At 34.7% G+C, this 24,474-nt stretch overlaps 1 protein-coding gene across 4 annotated transcripts in view; it reads right to left on the reverse strand.

Annotated features, from left to right (window-relative positions):
- Nucleotides 1-24,474, reverse strand: part of UBR1 (ubiquitin protein ligase E3 component n-recognin 1) — a 66,925-nt gene that overhangs the window by 5,045 nt on the left and 37,406 nt on the right. For 2 of the 4 annotated variants that reach the window (XM_074584697.1, XM_074584694.1), the window contains exons 25-41: nucleotides 22,932-23,086; nucleotides 21,872-21,971; nucleotides 19,979-20,088; nucleotides 18,858-18,947; nucleotides 17,373-17,560; nucleotides 16,007-16,212; nucleotides 12,922-13,015; nucleotides 10,326-10,478; nucleotides 9,862-9,959; nucleotides 9,102-9,195; nucleotides 7,693-7,841; nucleotides 5,326-5,381; nucleotides 4,901-4,997; nucleotides 4,568-4,635; nucleotides 3,489-3,639; nucleotides 2,567-2,654; nucleotides 671-804 (exon numbers count right to left, since the gene is read on the reverse strand). In XM_074584697.1, coding sequence (XP_074440798.1) covers nucleotides 671-804; nucleotides 2,567-2,654; nucleotides 3,489-3,639; nucleotides 4,568-4,635; nucleotides 4,901-4,997; nucleotides 5,326-5,381; nucleotides 7,693-7,841; nucleotides 9,102-9,195; nucleotides 9,862-9,959; nucleotides 10,326-10,478; nucleotides 12,922-13,015; nucleotides 16,007-16,212; nucleotides 17,373-17,560; nucleotides 18,858-18,947; nucleotides 19,979-20,088; nucleotides 21,872-21,971; nucleotides 22,932-23,086 — 2,031 coding nt within the window. The remainder of the gene's footprint in view (nucleotides 1-670; nucleotides 805-2,566; nucleotides 2,655-3,488; nucleotides 3,640-4,567; nucleotides 4,636-4,900; nucleotides 4,998-5,325; nucleotides 5,382-7,692; nucleotides 7,842-9,101; nucleotides 9,196-9,861; nucleotides 9,960-10,325; nucleotides 10,479-12,921; nucleotides 13,016-16,006; nucleotides 16,213-17,372; nucleotides 17,561-18,857; nucleotides 18,948-19,978; nucleotides 20,089-21,871; nucleotides 21,972-22,931; nucleotides 23,087-24,474) is intronic. The other 2 variants (XM_074584696.1, XM_074584695.1) reach the window with 1 other exon arrangement.

Here is a 24,474-nt window from a genome sequence, read left to right on the forward strand (position 1 = left end):
CAGATTTTGACTCGTATCTCCTAATCATATTCAAACTTAGTTCACACTTTACATAAATCAATTTAAGATGCTATATTTTGTTTCAATTGTTCATGGCAATTTTGCTCCTTCTTTCCGAACAGTTGATGATTCTGTCCTTCACTGCATTTTGACAGAATATTTATTTTTGGGTTTAGTATCTGTAATGCATTAGGAACCTTTAAGAAAGAGGTTTAAGTTTTATTATGTGCTTTATTTCTACTTGGCTCTGTTTTGCTGAATCCCTATGTCGTTAGCACTTACCAGCATTAGCAACTGCACAAAAAGATCTGTTTGCTGGTTCTTTTTAAATATACTCCAAGCTATTTCTTAGGTGATGTACTCTGAGCCCCTAGAATTATCCTTAAGTCACAGAATCTTCGTATTCACAAATACTTGCTACCAATACGTCATTGATAATTCACATACTTGCACATAATCAAAGTAAGTCTTTTCCATGCAAAGAAGGCCAAGACAACTCAACCTCTCATGCCTGCCCCTTCCTATACAAATTAGTATTTCCTTTTCTTATCAAGTCTTACTTAAATGTATTAACTATTGTTAAGCTAGTATGAACATTTAAAAATTCCATTCTTCCAAGAAAACAGTAAAAAAAGTCAATATATAGCCACATTTGCTTTCTCATATTTACCTTGTAGTAGCTCCTCAGGTGGAGAAACTCCCAGCAAATAATGAAAAAATAAAGCAGCGCAACGAAGGAAAGGCATGATGCCTTTTTTAACACAATCCCACACAAGCCAGCCTGGAATATCCTGACTAAAACAACTGTAATACACAAACGTAATACACAAATGAGCTGCAGTAGTTCACAGTGCAAATCCTTCCAGCACTTTCACATTTTGGCTAGCATTGCTAGAATGGCAGCTGTGTAGAATCAACACTGATGGACCCCAAATTCTGTGAAACACAGCCACCAGCACCTAACTTCTGACTACCCCTTTGCCTAAGGAGTTTATGTAGAATGCTTACATTAAGCTTCAAATTATCTCAACTTATATTTTTCAAAATTAAAAAAAAAAAAAAAAAAAAATCGCCAATATATAACTGTCTATCTCTAGGTAACTCAAGATAACCTGATTTAAACTATACAATACAGCATCACACACGGAACAACTGATTCTTGCACTGGTTTTTTTCATTACCGAATACCAGCAATTTTTTTAAATGGTGAAAGTTTTTCATTCAATTGGTGGTTTTAATGCAATTCAAAAATGAGGAAAGAAACAAAACGAAACATAAATACTCTTCAGGAACAACAAAACCAACTCAATTAAAAAATTAATACCTCATACTTCACTATGGAACTACAACAGTAACGCTCAGATTTTTTAAAATAAAGCTATAATAATTCCATTTTTGACAAAAAATACTGGAGTGACACCCATCTCAGTCATTATTCTTGTAGTTTGTGTGATATGAGCATTTGGTCTGAATTTCATAGTAAATTTAACTTACGTAGAAGGTCCTTGTTTTCTAAAAATTTTAAACTTACTTAAATTCACATTTATGTGAACAGGATGTTCACACAAATGTTGACCAGGACCTGCTGCAGAACAAACTGTACAGCTGTATTATAACACCATAGACTATTGCAAAATTATTATGCAGATTGCGCTGTTTAAGCACTGATGGGTCAGAGTTAGAAGACGACAATGCATATGCAGAAATTAAAACGCTAAAGCTGGGTTGCCTAAACTTTGGCATTTAATTCTGTACCTAGGCATCTCAGTGCAGTGATGTGATTTTCTAAAATTCTACAATTCTAAGCTTATGCCTCAGAAAACTGCTCTTATTATTTAAATATCAAATTTTAAATATTTAGAAATTTACACTTAGAACTTTTAGACAAGTGGGTACCACTGTGATTCTGTGTCGTGGTTTGGGCTACCTCAAACTGGGACACACTGTCAATCCTTGAGAAACATATCTTTGCAACTAGCCTTGGTGAAGATAAATCAAAGCAGAATTTGTAGAGGGTGCATCCATATTTTCTAGCTTATTTCACACACAGATACTGAAGTACTAAAGAGTCTGAAACTATACCTATCAAAAAAGCCTGAAAAGATGGGTGCTAATGCTCAAACAAATAAGCAACTGCGTTTAGCTTTACACTTCTTCCTTCTCTTATAGTTGAACCATTTCCTTTTTTCTGTGTTCCATCTCTAATTGAGAGATCCCATCTCTAATTGAGAGATCTAAAAAAACCCAATCGAGACAAAGAAAAAAAAATAACTACTATGGTTAGTGGTTGTATTTCTCTCCAGAAAGGATACAGGTTATTTTTTAATCCTTAGACTAAGAATTACTCTGTTGTCCACAAAAAGTAGCTATTATAACTAGAAGTGTTCCCTTCATGAGTTTCCTTTTTTTCACTGTCAGGAGTATTGGAAGAAAGCACAGGGTATTGTGCTAACTCCCCATACAAAATGGCCAATATTTTTTCCTGTTTTCTGTATTGTTCAGATCAGTCCCTGTGGATTGCCATCTTTCTAGGAAAATGCAACACTATGACTGAACTGCTACTTACCCACTGGTGTACTGACAAATCTCTCTACAGAAAGACTGTGCAGACTGCGCCTCCTCACTGTTGTCAGATGATCGAGCAGTAGGGGATTCTGCACACAAAAAGATGAATCCCACTGTGAATGCACTTCATTTATGACACACTTTTTTTTTTTAATATACTGAGATCTTCTTTTTATTAAATGCATTACAGAAATATTTCCACTTTTTTTTTTTTTTTACTTCATTCTTTTTCTGTTTGCTGTTTTTAACCTAACAAAGGTTCTCCTAAAACTGCATGCTATAAAGAAGAATCAGGATTACTGCTTCATTGCTCACCCTCACATAAAAACTGCTTCCTTCCCTTGAACTTTTGAAGTTCTTGTCTTACATGGATTAAACTACAGGAAATTTTGTTTGTTTGTTTTTTTTAATACCCATCATGCTGAAGAAAAAGGAAAGTAGTAGCTAGGAAGCCTGTAGGTTACTGACAGTTTTTAATAGTGGTATTAAATACAGAGAAAAGTAAAATTGTCTCCTATTGGTTTATAGGATTCCATATTTCAGCTCTGGGTATTTACTAGGTTGAAGGGTAAAGAAAAGTTTATTTCCCAAGTCCATACTGTCATTGCACAGCTCAAAGAGCTGCTGCTGGGAAGAGCTTTGCTCCTCCTACAAAGAGTGAAGAGGGGAAAGATACCGCTCTGGAATGACTGACTAGATCAAGTGCTGATATATCAATAACTATTTTGTTTTCTTAGGCTAAGCACACAGAACTGATACAATAAAATGCTCTGAAAATGACGTAGTGCTATTATTACAACCTAGTGCTAAGTGTCAATTATCATGAGAAAGTTTATACCTGGAAGACACTAATATTGTCCATCCATTATTTTTAAGAAATTGTATAAGAGTGCCAGAATAATCCAACCCAAATACACCTCTACCTGTTGCTGAAGAGACGACGATTTGTGTTATGTGTGCCAGTGTTGTCAGATGGAAGAGGTAGAGGTGGTTATAGGCTGAACTAATTGATGAAGGCTGCAAGTCTACAGCATCCTCCCAGTATAAAGATGGAAATGATAACACAACTCCCACCTAAAGTGAAAGGGAAGGAGCAAATATTAAAGTAACAGGAATTTGGTAAGAGCTACATGGGTTAATAGAAATTATATTCTCACTATACATTTATAATTAATTTCTGTAGTCAACTTAAATACGTTCATTTATCTTGCTAGTTTTAATTCACAAAGGGTAGCAAAAACTCATTGGAAAATATTAACCATTTGTGCCCCTCTAGCACGTAGGAAACTCAGATATAGTTCCATTGTAATTGCCAGTTTAGAGATATACCAAGAAAGCTTGTCCAGTTTCTGGTTTTTGACATAAGACAAAGCACATTGAAAAAAGTGAGAAGAGAGACCAAGCATTAGTTAGAAAGGCAACCAGGGCAAAACAGGTTTTATTTCGTTCTTGTTTGTTTTTTGCTGGCTTTTTTGTTGTGTGTTTTTGTGGGGGTTTTGTTTGTGTTTTTGTTGTGGGTTAGTGTTTTTTTTTTTTTAACGGTAGAAGAAACTATAATACAGATTTGTATTAAGAACAGAAAGAAGTGGCTAAGAAGAGTAAAGAAGGTAATGAGAGTGAACGGGAAGGAATCAGAAGGCACGAGACAAAGGGAAAGTGAGGGAAATGAGCTGAGTGGGTGCATTTCTCAGGGGTTTTTGGAGGTTTGATAGCAATGGAGGTTGCTAGCATGAGACTGCAAGCACGAAATTTAATAAGAGTGAGAGAGCAAAGGCTTGTAAGCTAGGAGAAGAGCAGAACTAAGAGTAAACACTCGTATATAGCAGCCATATGTAATCATTTGCTTGTACGCAGTGCTCATGTATAGTCATTTGACTCATGCAAGTGAACAGATAATGCAGGACTATCTACAGGGTAAAGTACACAAAAATCCATGCTCCAAAAAAAAAAAAAAACCCAACACCAAACCTACTAATATGAAGAATAAAATGAACCTGCTTACCAAAATGTGGAACATATCTACTTCTAAGAGGGATGGAGTGTCTTCCACTTTGAAGTTTGGTAGAAGAACTACAAAATAAAGATACCAATTATACATTTGATATGTATTTTCTTCTTTTGGATTGAGCTGCAATATCAGTATCTGGTTTTAGAGCGTCTATTATTCCTGTGTTTTCATCAAAAAAAAGTTCAAGTCTCTGAACTAAGGAAGTATCTATTTAATTGTTTACCACTTATTTAATTGATTGTGCATCTGTTTAGCTATTTCCACATGTTCAACCAGCCCACAATTTTAATGACTATATGTTCAAAATTCTAAGATAAAAAACAATACCTCCTAGAAGACGAATCAGATGTTTCTGAATCAGGACCTGTGGTGATGTTGTTCTCTGAGCAGCTGCAAACTGCACTAATGCTTTAAGGCCACTGTGCTAGAGCGCAAGAGAAAATGGTTGGACAGGAAAAAAGGAAGATATAATAATGAAATAAAGCTGTAAAAACATATCTACTTCTACAAACAGAAAATATATCGATAGAAGAATTTAATATGAACTTCCACGTATAAGTAGAAATATGATTCTTCCAAAATGCTCTTTATGCTATCAGTCTAAACATTTTGAGAGCTATCCCTCCAGAGGGATAACATCAAGATTTAGCACAATGTTAACAGTTTCAACAGTAATGGTTTTATATACGTGTATTAGATATGTATATAAACTTTTTTGTTTAAAATGTATTGCATATCTTACTTGCCCATACCTGTCTATTTTGTAGAGATCCAAATAAAGGCTTGCCCTCCGTTTCCAAGAGGTTTTCTTAAAATCAAACACAGAAAAAATTAAGTTGCTTTGTTCTACAGGAACTAACATAACATTTCTGTTAGAATTCACTTAGTTCAAGATTAATTTATTCTTTGTATATGTACTTCTTTTTAAAGCTCAACTTTATTCTGGTAAGAGAATTAGTTTGAAAAAAAAAAAATCTAGCTTAAATGCTACTGAATGTTTCCCAGATAAATGGTTGCAATGAGCTTTTTAAAAACATCTGGTTTTCAGATCTTGCTAACTTGGGATTTAAAGGAACACTGTTTCACATGAATGATGAAAAGACATTCTATGGATTTAGTTGAATTTTCAGTTACCCTTATAGAATGCTCAAAAACATCACGGTATGTTTACAGGGATGCTATACAGCCATCTCACCCTCAGATTTGCACTACTGCATTTAACTGTAGTTTAACAAAAATATTTTGTAAACATAATTCCCGAGCTGGAGTACAATACAGCTTTCCTCCCTGAGTGCATTGGTTCTAAAGGGATAATAAAGAAAAAATAAGCCAATAAAAACAACAAAGATAACTCAATTGAGTAAAAAGGTATTAATTAAAACATTTGTGCTTTAGTCACTATAGTCACTTTTCAGAGATGAATCAGTACACTTCAAGATCTTGGAATTTTATTTTTTTTTGTTTTCATAAAGAGTTTTTTGGTTGAGAGGGGTTTTTTGTTTGTTTTGGGGTTTTTTTGTTTGGTTGGTTGGTTGGTTATTTTTAAGCCACCTGCAATGAAAAATTCAAGTGTTTCACCTTAGCACTTCCATACATCAGTTTAACACACAATATGTGGAGCTGATGAGGAAACGTGAAAAATCAGATTGCGATTTTTAAGTGTCTGGCTTCAGGCAATAAAAGCAATTCACATCCCTCGGGTCACTGATGCTTTGAACCTTCTCTAGAGACTCCACTCATACAGGCAGCTAAGGTTCCTTGTCTAGGCAGCTTGGCTACGTGCCTGTTAAATGGTTAAATGACGCATCCTATGACTAGATTCAAAACCAGCATACTGGAAGCTATGTAGCAGTTTTACTTTACAATTTCATGGAAGCCTGCTCTATTTGTAAACAAAAATGAATAATCCAAGGAAGTGTGGCCTAGGATGGGTCAGACTGTCACAGTGGTCCCTCTGGTTTTATAATCTTAGCCTGGTGAGGCATCAGAATTTTCTACTTCCGACATATGCCTTCAATATCACACCTGCGATAACAGTTGTTGCATTTATACACTTGCTAGCAATCTCACCTCTGACAGCCACCAAGGTCATTAAGTGCATAAAATAAAGCTGGGCGGCTTCCAGTCCTCTCCTGACCAATTTGAAAACTCTGACACAATCCAACACTAAAAAGATGTAATGAGTTCTCATGACTGTCCCTGCCTTATGAGAATATTCCCAATTCTTCTACAAACCTTTTGAACTCTTGATTCTGCACTTGGGTCAAGTCCACTATAGATTTAAGGTAGACTACACTTGTAACTCAACAGCTTCATCAAGAAAAAATGGCATACTTGGCAAATCATATTTATGCAGATGCACAATTACATTCTCAATTCCATCAGCATACATTTCAGACTTATCTCTTGCCTCTCTCCCTTCCTGGAAGCTACTGCAGCTTTATCTACAGCTTCATGTTTACTACACAAATTTATTTCTGTATATAGTACAGAAATGAAATGAGAATGACTGCTAAACAGGTACACTAGCCCAAAAAATGCAATCATTTTTTATGGTAATTATTTTGCCTTCAAAAAGAGATTCATGCTACAGAATGTTTGGCTCGTGTTTTTTTCTACCAGGATTCTGCTTAGCAATTTCAGAATACAAAAGACTATACTACTACAAATTCCATGAGAATTCTTCAAGAATAGAGACAAAAAGAAATAACAAGGGAGGCAGTACTGTTTCATAGTTGTTAGATAGTTATCTGTGTAGCAGATGCCTGCAGGTCAATGATCTCCGGCAGCCTGAAGATATCCATTGAACATGCTTAATGTTCCAATTAGTAACGTGGAACATGATCACTCTCTGCTCTCTCACACTAAACTCAATGTTGGCATTCCACACCTTATTTTATACGCTACCATCTAACAAAACCATCCTGTTATTTATATTAGATTATACATTAGCATTCTATTATTATATATGTAATATACATTGTTATACTATTACGTATTGCTCTTATTTATGTAGAACTATTACTATTATTATTTATACTATCAGATTTTATAAAATTATACAAACAAGTGTAAGATTTTCAAGCCATAAGAAGAAATAAACCCAAATTATGCTTTACCTATACACTGGATGGTAAAAGCACATGTGCTCCAGGTCATCATAGGAATCCTATAATCAGCTTCATTTGGAGCAACTTTTAGCCCAACTCTATAAATGGTGGTGGCAAAGAGAATAAGCATCTCCTTGATACTGCTTGAGTATTTGGCTCTGCAAAAGCAAGTCAAGATAATTCCAGGCTGAATTATTAATAGTGCTCATTGCTTACTGGTCAATCATTAACGAAGTCGAAGTCATTTATGAAAGAATTCTTGAATACAAAGGCTCTTTGTCTATACAGAGGAGAAAAAAATTTCTAGTTTCCAGTAGTGAACAAGTACCTTGACATAACAGGCTCCACAAATTGAGAGATTAAGAGCTGCCAGGCTAGAAGAAGTCTGTTTCTGTATACTGTATTATAATTCACATTCAAAGAATGCAAACATTTAAATCAAAGTAAAATACAATGAAAAAAGCAAATGCAAGTAAGCAAGTCTAGTTAAGTGCTGCAGTGAAAATATATCCCATCTCAAAAGGCACTAAAAATGCAAAGACAGACATTTCAAATGCCCTTTTAGCATTTAAGCTTCTTTCATCTGCCATTGGGTTTGTTTATGCATATACATTTATACACAGAAAAGTGCCTAGGCAAAAACCAGTACAGTTTTAATGGCTTGTGTTTTTTCAAAGTCATACACAGAACTTCATAACAGAAATAGATAACATACATATTAATTCTCCAAATCTTTACAGCCAAAACAATTGTACCACAAAGTTTGGGGATTAGCCACAGTCATACTTAAACATGACATTGTTTAAGCACAAACTGTAGAATCTTTCCTATTGAGATGAGTTATCAAGAAAGAATTAGATTCACCTATGATGTCCAGCAGAAGTAGCAGAAGTAGAGTACTTATAGCATGATCTAAAAAGACAACAGACAGCTGAGTACACTTAAAAGTATCTACGCGTCCATTCTGTTTTAGTGGGAGCGTGCTTTTGCGCACTGGAATAGAAACAGACAATACAGCCCTACTCCTGTGAATAACTTATATTACATTATTGCATCCAAAACCAAGTGAAATCTATCCCTGCAACAGCCATATAGCAGGAAAATTAATGCAGACAGGCATAAAATAACTTGCCTAGAGGCACAGGAAGTGACTCAAATCACTGAACTGTGGATTAGAAGGTTCCAGACTCCTAGCTTTATACCAAGAACATAACTACCACCAGACTGGATTTGACCTAGAAGTCCATCTAGCTCTGTATAGGTCTGATATTCAGTGAAAGCTTAAGGAAAAGTATAAGTAAGCCCATATTGAGACCAAACAAATCATATGCCTTTCCTTCAATACAAATCCTGAAGTATACCTAGGTTATTTTAGGGAGAATTAACATAATGCAGAGAGCACTTCCAGTAACACTTACGAGGACTGAACTCCAAAACTAAGGATGGAATGGAATTCCAAAGCAGAGTTCCCCATGCCCTTGTTGGTGAAAGCTGGAAGACTTTGTTTCTCTCCTTCCAAAAAAAGAAAAAAAAAAGATTAGATTCACATTAAAAACCAAAGAAGTGGTTACAGTTTTTACAGTAGTCTAACAGAAGTAAGATAATTTTTTATTTTAAATTGATCTGAAAAATAATTGTAAACAGACCTCACCAGCCAAACTGCCTTCTAACCCTCCTCGTTAAGTAAACATTTTCTTCTATTCCCAGAAATACGAGGATTAAAAGTAGTGCTTTGCTGTCAAGGAAAAAGAGCTTTCCTGCATTGCAAGAGTCCAAGGAACAAGCTGATTCTCCGTACCTTCTGTTTTCTAAACACTCATACATGTTTTTATTTTGGCCCTTTAAATTTAATTTTTCTCCTTTTTACTGCATCACAGTCAATACAAAAGTTTAATTAACTCTGAGTGTAGTTGGTGTCTATCCCCCCCAAGTTTACATAATTCTCCTCAACAGGGAAGATGGAAAGAATTTAACAGAAACCAGAAAACTGGTGAGGGCACTATGAAATCAGGACATCAGCTCAGAAAGGGCCATGAATTTATCTGCAGCTTTATTTGACGCTCTCTTGACTGACAGCAAAACATGTTCTTTCTTTGAAGTTTTCTGTTGGTATTAGTTACAACATGTACTGGCACATGAGATATCCCACAGAATAGCTTCAAGACCAAGATAACAAACCTTTAGCATTTTTCACACTGTAGCCTGATATCCTGACTGTGATAATCTCCAGCCACCTGGCCAGGGAGAGAATTTGAGCTACTGCCTCCGCATCCTCACTGAAAACAGAAATAGAAAGCAGGTTTTAATTTAACAGTCAAAGAATCACCTGATCTTTAAAAACAGAGGACCAATGTAAATTTTAAGCAAACAGTACAAAATGAAATGTTAGGCCAAATACTAGATCTAGGTACTTGCCATTTGATATCAGCTCCAAAAGATAGCCAACCCAAGATTTTTTTTTTTTTTTAATATTTTTGACTGCCCAAACCAGTCTATTTGGCTGAATAGTCACTAAGGATATATGCAGTCTTTTATATAGATTAGGAAGGCCAGCTCCCTTGCAAAAATCTGAAAAGTCAATCTGCTCCAAAGTAAAATTTTATTTTTTTTTTAATTAAAGGCTATGCAATCTGGTAATTCACCTGTTTATTTTTTGAGCCTGCAATGGAACGATAGGAATAACAGTATTGCACAGAGATTTGCAAAGTGGACAAAGATACTCTCCATTCTCCAAGTCAAATATCTGTTCAACATGCAGACGTTGTCGAAAGTTCAGCTGCATGGCTTCAAAGTACCTACAACATTGGAAAGGGAGTTACTAGAAAATGGAATGGCGCAGATATGACATGAAAACAAATGTTCAAGTAATTATAATTGTTATTATCTAGCAAGTACTTATCCAAGCCAACAAACAAATCTTTTCCTTTGATTTTTAACTCTTTCATGTGCTTAGACACGAACATAAAATAAAACCTTTGGCATATACATGAACTCATGCAAAAATGCATGGTATACCGCTCATGCAAAAACGACAGCAACTTTTCCTTGCTTTGAAGAGCCTTTTAAATGTCATTAACACTTTTACAGATAAGCAGTCCTTAAATTTTCTACTCTTCTCTCACAACATCTTCAAAACAATGAAACACTGCATCTAGTATCTCTCATATGCAACTCATTACAGTAAGTTTGAAACAGGGATTGTACATATTTTGATTTCATTTTAGGAAAAACTACTGGTAATATTTCATGAATGAATAACAAGCTATTCATGGCAATAAATGAGCCTCATGACTAGACCATTAAACTGTAGCCTTATTTTAACAGGAAAAAAGGATAATTTATATTACAGTATCGCACTTGAGCTATTTTATACTCAAAAGGAAACTAAGAAGTAACTATCATCTTTTTACAGGTTTCATTATAATTTTGCTCCCCTGATGGATGCAGTAAGCCTTCAAATTTCATTAATGTCTCAGTGGTATTATTAGGAACAAAAAGATCTAACATTCAAATCTTCTTGCCTGGATACAAGCAACTAAATTCAGTACTAACGTTCAGACTGGGTATATAGGATCTTCAAGACAGATATGAAATTATCTAACTTCCCCACTATGGTAATAACTAGGGGTTATTATTATTAGTTTTGCTTTAAATCATACATCTTAAGGGAAAAAACAAAATCCCACTTATCTAATAAGAGAAAGTGTGCGTGTGGGGGCATCTGCAGAAGTTCTAATTATTACAGAGTATTTAGGAAACTATTCTCTTACAATCAAAAGAAAAAAGATACATTTATTTTCCCACATTCAAACAACTATGTTTTTGCAAGCAGCTCCTCTTCCTCATACATGGCAACTACAAACATATTCCATTCATCTGAACTCATACTGTTTTAGAGAGTATTTTGCAGTATTTTTAAGCTGCACAGATACTCTAGAAAGGTGTGTCAGGCAGTGCTTGGAGGAATATTAGTATGTTAGAATGTCTGTTATGTAATAGATAAAAGACTATACTCAAACCTTCTGTGCCATCCCGTATGAGAAGAGCCTGTTGTCCATTTTAATCCCATTTACCCATACAGCAAGCCATCTTTTCTTAAAAAGTGCAAGGGAACTGAGCTCCAATGTTGCACTACTTAGATCTACGCAGATGTAGATGGATCTGCCAAGAGCAGATGTATTATACTCAAGGAACATACTGCCGTATCTTTTTAACTGTGTGCACCTATTTATTCTGTACCGATGTTTTATTGTAAATATATATATTTGTATCTATATACACACATATATAGAAAGTAAATTATAAGCACTAGAAGTTTATACAGATTTTTTTTTTTAAAGTAAAATGGCACAAGTACAAACAAACCTCAAGAGATCGTTTATATCATACAACAACATAAAGTAGCTTGCAAATGCATGACCCAACTCTCTTATCTGTTGATAATACTTCAGTGCGATTATTTCTGTTGTTATTTCACACTATTAATCTTGTTCAGAATTGCCTGACCTATGTAGATTCAAATGCAGAGAGCATTAGCTTTGCTCTCTGTAATCCTACAAATGTAGATGCAACCAGGATGACTATATTCTGCAAGCTAAGTAACTTGGCCTTTTAGTATTTCAGGTTGCATTCTAATGCACCACACTTGGTCTAAATTGTGGGCTTCCCAAAACAATAGAAATCTAGTGAAGTTCTTAAACACGGTATCAATTCTTCGTTTTTATTAAAAGTTTGTTCACCGATAGGGGAGGAGCGGAGAAGAAATACTGGTAGATTTAATGATTTATATTCTATTCTAAATGCCAGATTCTCCTCTAAAGACTCACTGGAACAAGACAGCTTCATCCTTTAAGTACTGACCTGGTGACAGACTTTCAAAGTATTGTTGCTATAGAAGGCTCACCTGGAAGATTCCTACTGGTGCTCATTGGCTTGCTAAAAACAAACCCACTAGATACAGTTTCTTATTCTTGACCAAATTTTACCCCATTGGTTTTCTTTGCATGAATTAGTAACTCCTTAAGAGATTCTTCTTTGGGTCATGGAAGGCACTACAAACTTTTAATGATTTTCTTCATCAGGCCAAAACTTCTCTTGTGTGGTATTTCATTTTTCGATGAGTAAACAGTTTTGACTCTCTAATTAAATATCCACTTACCATTGAGTGTTTTCAGTGTGCACTTAAATGTTTTGGAAAATAAATTAAAAAAAGAAAAGACTGCAAAGACACATCCTTACTTCTGCCAGCAGGCTGCATGCATTACATGACCACAGCTTCCCGTGTGGGTCCCACAAGGCAAGTCAGGATGCATGAAGAGAGGATCTAGTGTATCTAGAAAGACACAGCAGAAAGAAATTACTGAAAGAACAACACCGTAGCTTCCCATCAGTATGAGCAGAAACGAACAACAGAACACAAGCCTTTGGATTTTATTTTGCCCACAGTCGCAATTAAATTCCATTTGGCTAGCTTTTACAGACCAATACTCCAGGAACGCAATCACAAGATAGAGCCCACTTAAACTACTGAAGGCTTTCAACAAAATACAAAAGCAACAGTAAATTGGTTAAAAAAGAAAAAAAAAAGTTGGTTAGATTCGCGATCACTGAAGTTTTTAATGTATATTTTATTGTATTTTTAAATGAAAGAAAATGAAAGGACAAGAAGTATTAGGCATTTCTCCAACTCATCCCATATATTTTTTTAAACCACTGACATGAACTGCACTGCTGAATAACAAAGTCAAGTCTATTTCTTTCTAATCTTGCATAATTGTAAACAGCAAACACGTTAAGTAATGGTGCCTTTGTGCTGCAATGCACTCACAGTGAGACTCCATGTCCCCCCCTAAAGATATCTAAATAGTACTCAACTGAACAGCAGCAGTCCTCCCAACTTCATCTGGTGGACTGTTTATGATTTTGAACAGATACACCCGAATTTGACAAAATGAAAAAGGAAAAAAAAAAACAACAACGAACAAACAAAAAAAACTAGCACCCAAATTGCACTGAAAATATAGTTCTATTTGACAGCAGCTGAAGCTGCTCTAAATCAAATGGAGACTGAAATAAGAAAGTGAACCTTGGTATAATGATAATTTGCCACATTCCACACTTCTGCTGTGGGAACAACCATTTTTCCACTTACTTAGATCTTCAAAGAAAAGAAGTTCTTACATAGAATCATAGGCCTACTTACAGGCCTGCTTCTAACGGACAAGCTGCAGAGGGCCATGCAGGAGAGAATAGGTACTATAAATAATACACAAAAGTGGCTTTAGGAAAAGGAATTTCGTTCCCTTCTTTTTTCAATTATTTCAATAGCCCAACATGTCACTGCAGAAAGCTTACCAGCGTATCTGACTACAAGAGCATAGGATTTAATTTGTACTTCAGAGTGCCATAGAAGAGAGCAAAACAAATGGATGCAATTAGTACATGGCCTAGATAAAAATCCTATACAGTTGGCTCAAAATTGCCATTACCAGTAGTTTGCTGTTAAAAACAAACATGGATCAAACAGGATTCTGTAGAAGCTTGTCCTGGGTCTAGGACTATTCAGTATTTGTTAATGACCCAGAGGAGGAAACACAAAACATCTTATTAAGTGGAACAACTTGGTAAAGGTTTGCAAGTATGATAGAGAATAGGGTAATACCCTGGAGAAATAAGAAACAATGCTCAACTTCCCTTTGCTTTAAAAATTCTATTTGATAACATCCAAGAGTGTACTTCTAAACTGAAGCAGAAATAATGAATTGCTATTTAAATGAATTTAAAGCTATTTGCTAGACAGTAGTGTCATTAAAAAAATAAGACATAGATTTTATTTTGCTTTAAGATCTGACCACGAATCAACAATACCCTGTTATAAAACAGAAAAAAAAACATTTGAAAATAAGTAGCAATTTAAACTACAAGTTGTAACATCCTTGCCATGCAAAGGCAACAAACTAGAAAACATCTTGAGAGCACTGTGCATCAAGTAGGACAAAGACAAAAATTCTAATAAATGAGAATAAATTACCTTTCCTTCTCCTTACCCACAAAACCAGTTATCCTGGTCAAAAAATTAGGGTGGCTTACTAAGTTTCTTTCTTGACAAATCCATTTTTGACATTTCCTACTGCTTTATTGTCCGTCTTTATTTTTTACATTGTCTTATAAACTGATCAAAATTACGATCAATCATCCAACATACTTCAGAGGCATCCACGCTGGATGGAACACTCAAATTTTTAGTACTTTCTCATTTCACTTCCATTTTTTTGGTGGGGTTTTTTGTGGTTTTTTGTTTGGGTTTGTTTTTGGTTTTGTTTTTGTTTTTAAGACAAATACTTGTTTGCCCTTCTTAGCCTTCTGAGATCTCCACAATCTCCTATGCATTTTAAAAAAATAATTAAAGACTATACTGAATACAATGGTTCTGATAGTACTTTCAATATTACTTTAATAATTGCCAAGGAGAATACACTGAAGTTATCTAGATATTGTTTCAACTTTTCTTATCCCACTCTGGACTGCATTTCTCTCTTTTTAAAACTAACAGCTATCAAGCATCCATCTTATCTTGAATTATTATTTATTTTCTTTTCCAAAAAAGAGAGCAAAAAAAGTCACTGAGTACTTAAGTTTTCCCTTTTCCTTCTATTTATTTTGTTTCTTTCCCTTAAGTAAGTGACTGAAATCTTTCTCATGTTTAATCAACTGTTACTTACAAAAAAATTCTGGTTGGTCTTTGTTTCCTTCTACCAATATGCTATTACGCAGCTCTAATGCTTTTGTTTGTATTATTCTTCTGTATTTTTCTTTTCATCAGATGATATCATGTGATCCTTGCTTACACTTTTTTTTTTTTTAAATGTTGCTGGTTTTATTACTGCCTGGACATAAGGAAAAAAAAAAACCCCAAACAAAAAACCCCCAAACCAAATCCTCCTGAGGCTGCCATATGGGCCTTTGATAATGTTCATGTATTTCCTCCATATTGGGAAAGTTTGCTGCTGCTCTTGAATAAACAGGAACTGTTAACATTCATGGATTTTTTCCAGAGTGACCACTTCTACCCAATCCTTAAGTTTTATAAAATCTTCTTGTGAGATTAAAACATGTTCTGATTTCATAGGGACAAATCAAAATCTTCATAGACTTCTCATTTTTAAGTTTTAAAGCAGGGATTTTAAAACAATTTTAAAATTTTCACTTTCTTTTTATTAAGTAGGGTAAGCCATTTAGCAACCTGACTGAAGACAGAGTTCAATTAGGTTCAAAGCTCTAGATACAGAACTGCTTGTAGTCTAAAAGAACAAAAATCACATACCCCCTGAGAGTTCAAGAATTCTGCTCCTATTCTGAGTTAAAGCAGTTGATTTCTGGACACAGGCAGATAATACCATGGCAGCACTTTCCAACTTTACTTCCTGCTCCTCCTGACAAAGAATACAGGTCAGAACTTCTTTCTCAGCAACAGATGGACCTCGTTTGGGACCCAAAGCAATTCTGGAGTAATCAATTGCTGAAGACATGCTGTAAGACCATAAGTGATATAAAGTGATATAAAATAATCAGACGGCTTTTTCTAAACAACCTTACCTAAAAGGGTCATATATTGCTAACATTTCTGGTTTTATACCAAAGTGCTTTAGAAAATCAAATGATGACCAAACAATGAAGAAACACCTCAATGCTCACTGAAATGCAGTTCTCTTTAAAAATACAAAGTGGAAGCCAGCTAACATAGGATAATACAATTGAATGGATTCAGACAGCAGGAAATTCAGGAAGCTGTATTCAATGTAGATTGGATTAAATATATCTTAATTATACAGACATATTAAAATTGTTTCTCATTTTTGAAGAAAACATACTGAAAACAAATGTTGCTACCTTAATTCAAGGCTTTGTGACACAATAAGCTTCCTTATTTTTTTTTTTAAATATTCCTTATTCCAGAGTTCAACAATGATTTATAGAAGACCGCTTATTAAAGAGCAAAAGCACACAGAAGTGATTTGTACTTTTTTTTGCAGCAGATATCTCAGTTTTCCTGATTAGTTTTGTGCAGCCCCAATTAGACCAAAATTGTGAAGTGTATTAGGTATACTGTACTGTTGAAGCATCTCTAGAAGAGGAGCAATCCATACCAACAAAATTATAACCAATATAAACCAAACATCTTCAGTATGAAATTAGATTTTAAGAAGTAATGAACAGAAATATCAGCAACTTGAGCTACAAGAAGCATATTTTCTTCATCACAAATTAACCTTAAGGCATATTGGCTTTCAGATTCTTTCCAAATTAAATACTTAAATTTTCATGTAAGGTAGACAGTCACATCCAAACTTATAGTGTTGTCAACTCAGCAACTTTTTGTTGACATTTTTTTCAACTGTTAAGAAATATAAGTGTCCACCATTTGAAGAAATAATTAATTTTCTAATAATTTATCTTATGCTGCTGTACAAAGTGAGTCCACTGTTCTTACATTAGCTTACACATGCTAGTTTACATACAATTCTGTAACAGAAGATGACTTAAAAGTAAGTGGAGACACAAGTTTGCTGACTGGGATGACACAATCTGTCCCTTGAACATACTCTCAAAATTTTCATGTAGCAGACTGAACTTATGTAGCAGGCAATGAACTCTTCCCACTAGAACTCTGTATGTCTGGTTTTTCTTACCTTTCCTCCTCCATAATAGAATCTTCTTTCCCCTGTGCCTCTAGTGTGTTTTCGTAGAGAAGCTTATGGGTTTCAATGAAATTCCTCTGCAGTGCAGACATCTGGGCCATTATCTTCTGACGGTGCAACCTAGCTGCTTCTGCCTTTCTCTTCCGCTCTGCTTTCTCTTTATCCTGACTGCTCTGTGTCTTACAAGAAAAAAGAATAAAAAAAATCACAGGCGACAGAGAACAACAAAAAATGAGAAGAACCTTTCCCCAACTATACGCATTCTAACCACTGACACCAAATTCCTTAATTGACAACACTTTAATGACATAAAAAAAAGTTAACTGCTAAAAGAAAAATTTAAAACTAAAATCTTAAATTAACCTTGTCAGAACAAAGAGGTTTTTCAGGGGTCCACAAAAGGTCACTCGTACAATCTCTTGCCTGGAGACAGGATCAATAACACCTGATCCATTTTAATTAAGTGCTCGTCCATTCTTAAGAAACTTTAGTGAGGTGAACATCACAGGCCTCCTCCAGAGTTTTGTTATTATTCCCCCCATAAGCAGAATTCCTTTTATTCGATTAACTAAGGCACAAATTCAACTTTATACACATTGCTTCCATTCACAATACCATTACTTTTTGAGGAAATGAAACAACAACAAATTGCCCAACAAGTAGTGGAACTGTAAGTGTCTCGCTTCTTACTGACTTTTGCATTTTGTTCCCTTACCTTATCAGATATCATATGACACCTTTCTCAAAAAAGAAACACAGCATATGCTGTGACAAGTTTAGAGCTATACATGCAGTGACGAGCCAAGAGACTGTCTGGCAGCAAGCTGTTGCCAAACAGAATGTGTAAGAGCAAACCAGCCTGTCTTTGCACACTATCTAAGGCTAGCTGGATTCTTCTTTTCTATTAAATTGCCAGTTAAAAACAAAAAACAAACACTCATGGGACTCCAGTAATCTTCAAAATTTTCATTTCACTATGTCATTTGACCACTGGATTCAAAAGTTATTTTGAGGGAAGCGTAGAGACTGATAACACAGACGGAATAATCACCTAAACCTGATGCCTTTATACAATCAAGGCAAAGCAGATTAACCTCTTGGTAGGTCACGTAAATTACAAGACATCATTTTAAGTGGATTTGTATTTCTAATTATTGCACAATGACAACATAATAGAAAAGGTGACCAAATCATAAAGATAAGAAATGGAGAAACAAACACAAATTACTTCTCACCCCACCTCAGTTGTTTCTTTTAACTTGGAAGTACAACCAAAACCAGATTAGCTGCTGATAATTTCACAAAACTTGTTTAGCATAAATTTCATTTATTAAAAATATTAATCTTGGCACCTAAATCCTATTTGTAGGCTATATATCAGAAATTAATATTTTAAAATTATCATTTTAGGTAACCTTTTTGAAAACAGCCATTCAAAACATTAAATACAAGGCTTCCACAGAACATTATTATTACCTCATCACCTTTTGTAGCTTCTGAGCCTGATGTAGCCGCTACTGTTGTCAAACAAGATTTTTCTCTCAATCTTTTCACCGTGTCAAACATCTAGGAATAGATATTTAGATGTTAAAAATAAAATGCAACTTGGCTCTTATGAAAATATAGACAGGATTAAAGCTCTTGATATTTAGTTTCACATTATTTTCAGGTTTTCAAATGGATGAAACCAACAGCCATACTCATAAATAACAAAAATATTTAACTGAGACCGTATGTGCACTCCCGTAGCACTGCTGTGTCTGCATCCTAAACCTGATAAGCGCTGCTCATTCTTCCAGCGCTAATACAGCTAAGCAGCTAAAGCATTTGTACATCAGAAGAATGGACAGAGACTGCTAGCTTATTTCAACTAGGTGAGATGTGGATCATCCCATGAAAATAGTCATTAAAATAACGTAAAAGCGTATACATCTGTAACAGAAAGCTTTCCAGCATGTACCAAATTAGTTGAAAGAGCCTTCAATTTTTATTTACTGTTTTCTCCAGCTATCTTTACTTTAATAAGCATCTTGGAGTTTTGATAATATTAAATATTCTACATTTACTATAGGTATCATTAAAAAGTTAAATATACTTTTAAAACTACATTTTTACTTTCGCCCTTCGAATTTTAGAAGTATAACTTCTCAAAAAGTCTATCAAACCTGCCTCCCTAATGTACCAGGATAGTCCAATTTCAGTAGCCAAGGATAGTTTTGGAACGCTACTATGGATTCTTACCCTCTTTTCCAAAAGCACTGTCTTCTATGTTTGCCACCTAAAACAACAAGCCACCTAAAACAAGAAGCCCAAAACGGAACAGGACAGTAATACTCCTGCTAAGCAGAAGCAGCAGCCTCCTACATTAGAGGAGGTGTCACTGGTCTAGAAGTTTTTCCCATCTCTTACTGGGTAAGAACAGGGAGTTGGATTCAAGAAACCTCATCTCGTCTGGGGGGAATAAAATGTTCCAATATATTAAGCTTCTCAAGAAATCATTGCAGCTGTGAACACTGGGTTATATGTAGGAATCATAACATCTTTCATAAATGCTTTTTAAGTTACTAAAATCAGATCATACTTATCTCCTTGTGTACCTGCAGTATCCAATTGACTGTGTCCTTCTGTGCCTCTAACTGAGGAACTCTCTTTAATTTTTCCAGAAGCATTAACACATTCACAGCATTCAAGGCCGAGCTTCCCATTCCTTTACAAAGGGGGGAAAAAAAAAAAAAAAATAAAAATAGAAAAGCATGGGTCTTCAGGGGAAAAAATCTCTCAACATTTTAATGTATTTACAATCATGGACTTTAAAACATTGCCAATTATATAACACACATACATGAACACAACATTTGTAGTTCCATTTCTGTTTTAATTTCATCTGTTTATTCCAGTTAAATGCGACATAATCTTTTCCCTTTGTAGATCAATAGTTTTTGCTACTTTCAAAAGCAGAAGAACAGACAAACCCAGATTTCCCTTTTGCTTCAAAGAGAAGCAGTGAAGTTCTTATAGATTACCTAAGCTTGCTAACAGCTCAGTGTGCACAAGTTTATTTCTATCACAAAAACTATTATAATTACAGTAATTATTTGCTTTCTCACACTTTGGTAACAGTTTATAATGTTTTAGGCCATTCTCTAACACAAGCATGCTTTAAAATTGAGACCATTCTCTTTATTATATTTCTTTTGCAGCACTTTCCATTTGAAATGAATTTGCACATTTTTAGAAATGAGACAAATACATTACAAAAATTTTTTTGTTTGTTTTTAAATAACTTCTCAGAAAGAGTTTTCTCACAAAAACACTGTTTATTTTTGCATCCCTTGTGTATCAATAGGGCTTTGGTTTCTCTGGTTATGCAAAATTCAAGCTGGCAAAGAAATTCTTTAACGTCTCAATTGTAATTACTTTCAGTGTATTCCTACAGGTGACATGAAGCTTCTTAAACATGTTCAGTGTGATGATAATACTTCTTGCTCAACAATAAGAAAAAATAAAATTTGAAAAAGCGAAATGGCAGTGTTTTTCAAACTCAGTGACACCTCTTTAGACAAGATTTTAGAAAAACTAAATAAAGGCACTTCAGCAGCTTTACGTATTTATTTATGTAGGAGGTATTTAAAAGACGTGTAGATGTGGTGCTTAGGGGCATGTTTTAGTTCTGAACTTGGCAGTGCTAGGTTAACAGCTGAACTCAAAGGTCTTTTCCAACATAAATGATTCTATGATTTTAGTTCATAATTCTTATCTCTCTTTCATCTCTCAAGTGACAATAAATGTTTAGTTTGATAATGGATTTTTTTTATTTATTTGTTCTTACACAGTGAAGGAGAAACTCTAGATAAGGTGGAAGATTATTTAGAAAATGTAGATTCCAACTCCCACTCACGAGTCTTGAACGTAAGATTAGGAAATTCTCTGTAGGGATTTGGAAAATTAAAGAAAAAGAAAAAAAGCACACTTCATATCCACTAAGTTTTGCTTCTGTTATCACTACCATAGTAAAAGACTTTAACTTGCAGGTAAATGCATAACTGTACAGCTCAGGAGTACAAAAGATTGAGACAGTTCACTTAAAACCACTCTCATTTTTCAAGGAGTTCTTAGTTTCCACGTCAGTAACGTTCTTGCAAAGCAAGAACCATTTTCAGCTACCTAATGCTAGTATTACTTCATTTCTTTCACAGGAAGAGAAGCACATCTCCTCTTCAACATATCTGGCAATTTGGAACAAAGAAAGCTAGTCCAAACCTGGTTTCTTGGTTATTTAAAAACAAAACAAACAACAACAACAACAAAAAAAAACCAAAAAAAACCCCAAACACCAACCAAACACGTCACAACTTCAGCAAGTTTTAATTCTGTAGCAAAAATAAATCCCTTCTAACTAAAATCACCGAATACTTCTCTAGTTTATTTTTGTCCTGACAAAATCAAGTTAGCCTAATTTGCTCTGCCCGTTTAAACAAAATGAAACATACGTGTTGCTTTGTGATAAAAATCAAAGGTTACTTCTTCTTCTGGAGACTTCTGTAACTGCTGCTTCTCTTCTAGTAGCCCTAAAGAAAGGAGATGAAGCACCTACAGAAAGAGAAAAACAGTAAATCTCATTCACTGTTAGAGGTCTGGAAAACTGGAATATAAAATAAGGATGCTTAAGATAGTTCTGTACTATATGCTGATTATATCTATGATGAAACACAGAAATAAGAAAAAGGGCAGAGATCATACATGAAAAGTGAAACAACTATATACAGGATAATTTTCCTGCATATTACTTGTACTAAAATTAAAAAACTTGCACACATTTTACATTAATAACATATGAATCTTGTCATTTTGCAGATACAGATCTATGAATATTTGGTTAATTCCATAATCCAAAGATTAGCAGCTAAGGCAAGGCAATTAAATAATCCATGCACTCTAATTAAGAAAACTGATTAACTCAACCAGTCTGTAAATTCAGGTCCTAATCCTATAAATATTTAAAAAAAAAAAAAAAAGAAAAAAATACTTCAACAATGTCAGTAATTCCTTTTTTTAAAGCATAAAGTCACTGTGGTAAAATCAAATGTTTTAAATACTTTAAAAAATAAATTATTTCATGACTGAGGCCCCAGAGACATTTACATATTTGGAAATTTCACAGCTTACAAGATGAAGCAACTCCAGTTTCCCTAAAATGATCAACGGGTTACTTACTTGCACATGAATTTTCAAGTAAAAGATGAAGTAAGGAGAATTACATACTGAAACAGCTTCAGTGATGAGGAAACATGGGGGGAAAAGCAAAATAGAAGACTGAAGAATATTCCCGATTCAATACTATTGTGTTTCACATTTCTATTTTACAGTGGAGACAAATAATTAGAAATATTTTCTTTTTTGGTAAGATTTATAAGAACAGGTTTGGGGACAAAAAGTAAATTCTTACCATTCAAAATTAAAGTTTATCTTTACACATTTTGATCTTATCACGAGCGGTTAACATGGTCAACACAAGAATGACCATAGGAAGAAAACCAGCGCTAACCATACCATTTGGATCATAGCTTCAGTCCACAAGTGAGTTTCCAGTTCCACTGCTCTCTGTAGAATAGTCCGCAGTATGTGCATCATAACATCACAGTTCAGAATCCTCACCACGTTGCTGAATGCAGGACTGAAGTCTGGAGGAGGAGGTGGTGGCAATGCTAGAAAACGGTCACGTGCAAATATATTAACAAGCTGGCATCTCAACAAAGATTGCAAGCAAAAAGTCGAGAGCACAAACATACTAATTCCAGTGAAAGAACAGCTAGACCTTTAAATTAATAAAAACACACTCAAACACAATTGCTCACTTAAGTCAACTTTTATCTTCAGCAAAACTAAGTACTTTTAGTAAGTTCTTATATAAAACATATGCAAACTAGGGTAAACAATCAATCACAAGTACTTAGTTGTATCTGTAAATACAAATACTTTGCACTGCATGATCATTTGTGTATCACTAATAAACATATAGTGTTTGTGTTTTGCAGCAAATTTAAAGTTTTCAAGTAGTTAAACAAGAGTGAGAAGTGGATCTTCCAGAGTGTTGTGTCTCACACTAGTGTCCCATGCCTAATTTTTCCTGCTGCTGGGGCATTTTGATAGTTTCTAGCTATCTACATTTTCTGAGTGAATATTGAAACCATGTGATACGGTGTCTCACCCAGAAGCCAAGTGTAATCTTGGCATCTACTAACAGCAGCTCAACTGACGCCACAGCCTCTCCCTACCTGGGAGCATTGACTTAACTCTTCTTTTGCTACCTGGATGCCTATTTTCAGAAAACTTCTATAAATGTAATGTCTGAAACCAACAATCTTTTGGCAATTTAGACTGAATGAATTATAAAAAGTTATGAGGTAGCCACATAAAAGCATATGCACAAAGCAGTTGCAACAAAATGGGTAGTCTTGGGGGAATACACATTAAGGTAAACCGTTACCTTTGTATTTTGGAACTGTATTGTCTGATTACATGAATGTGAGTGTCTGACAATTACATCTAAATATTTGCATTTTTAAAAAGTTCTACAAAATAAACATCCCTGCTAACATTAATTGCTGAAGTGAACAGGGGAAATAAAAAAAACTTAGGCACTATTGAAAAAAATCCATCAACTGTATAAAATAAACGGTGGAGGAAGAAACAAAAAGTAATCCAAAGATTTTTTTTTTCCTCATTATTTTCCAGATGCCGTAATCTGCCACGTTACTTACAACTGAAGGAAATTAATTTTTTTCAGAGAGAATGTGATTTCTGATTTAACTGTGTCCCTCCTAAATGACAATGCCAATTTATTCTTTTTCAGTTCCAGGGTTTTTCAACTGAAAGGAAGCCAAAGCAAATAAAATTTACTCAGACTGAATTTTAACCAAGTATGTAGCCAAGAATGAAAATGCTGTAGTGCCCCTGATTGTACACAAAAATCAAAACAGGCTTTAGAGTAGAAAGCAAAGATTAAGGTATTCAACTGAAAGGGCAACCTGGGAAGAGAAAAATAATTGTCTGTTGCAACTCACAAAAGCAGGTGATAGTTGCTTTTTTTAAG

Source organism: Larus michahellis, chromosome 4 (assembly GCF_964199755.1).
Source record: "Larus michahellis chromosome 4, bLarMic1.1, whole genome shotgun sequence".
Taxonomy (NCBI): Eukaryota; Metazoa; Chordata; class Aves; order Charadriiformes; family Laridae; genus Larus; species Larus michahellis.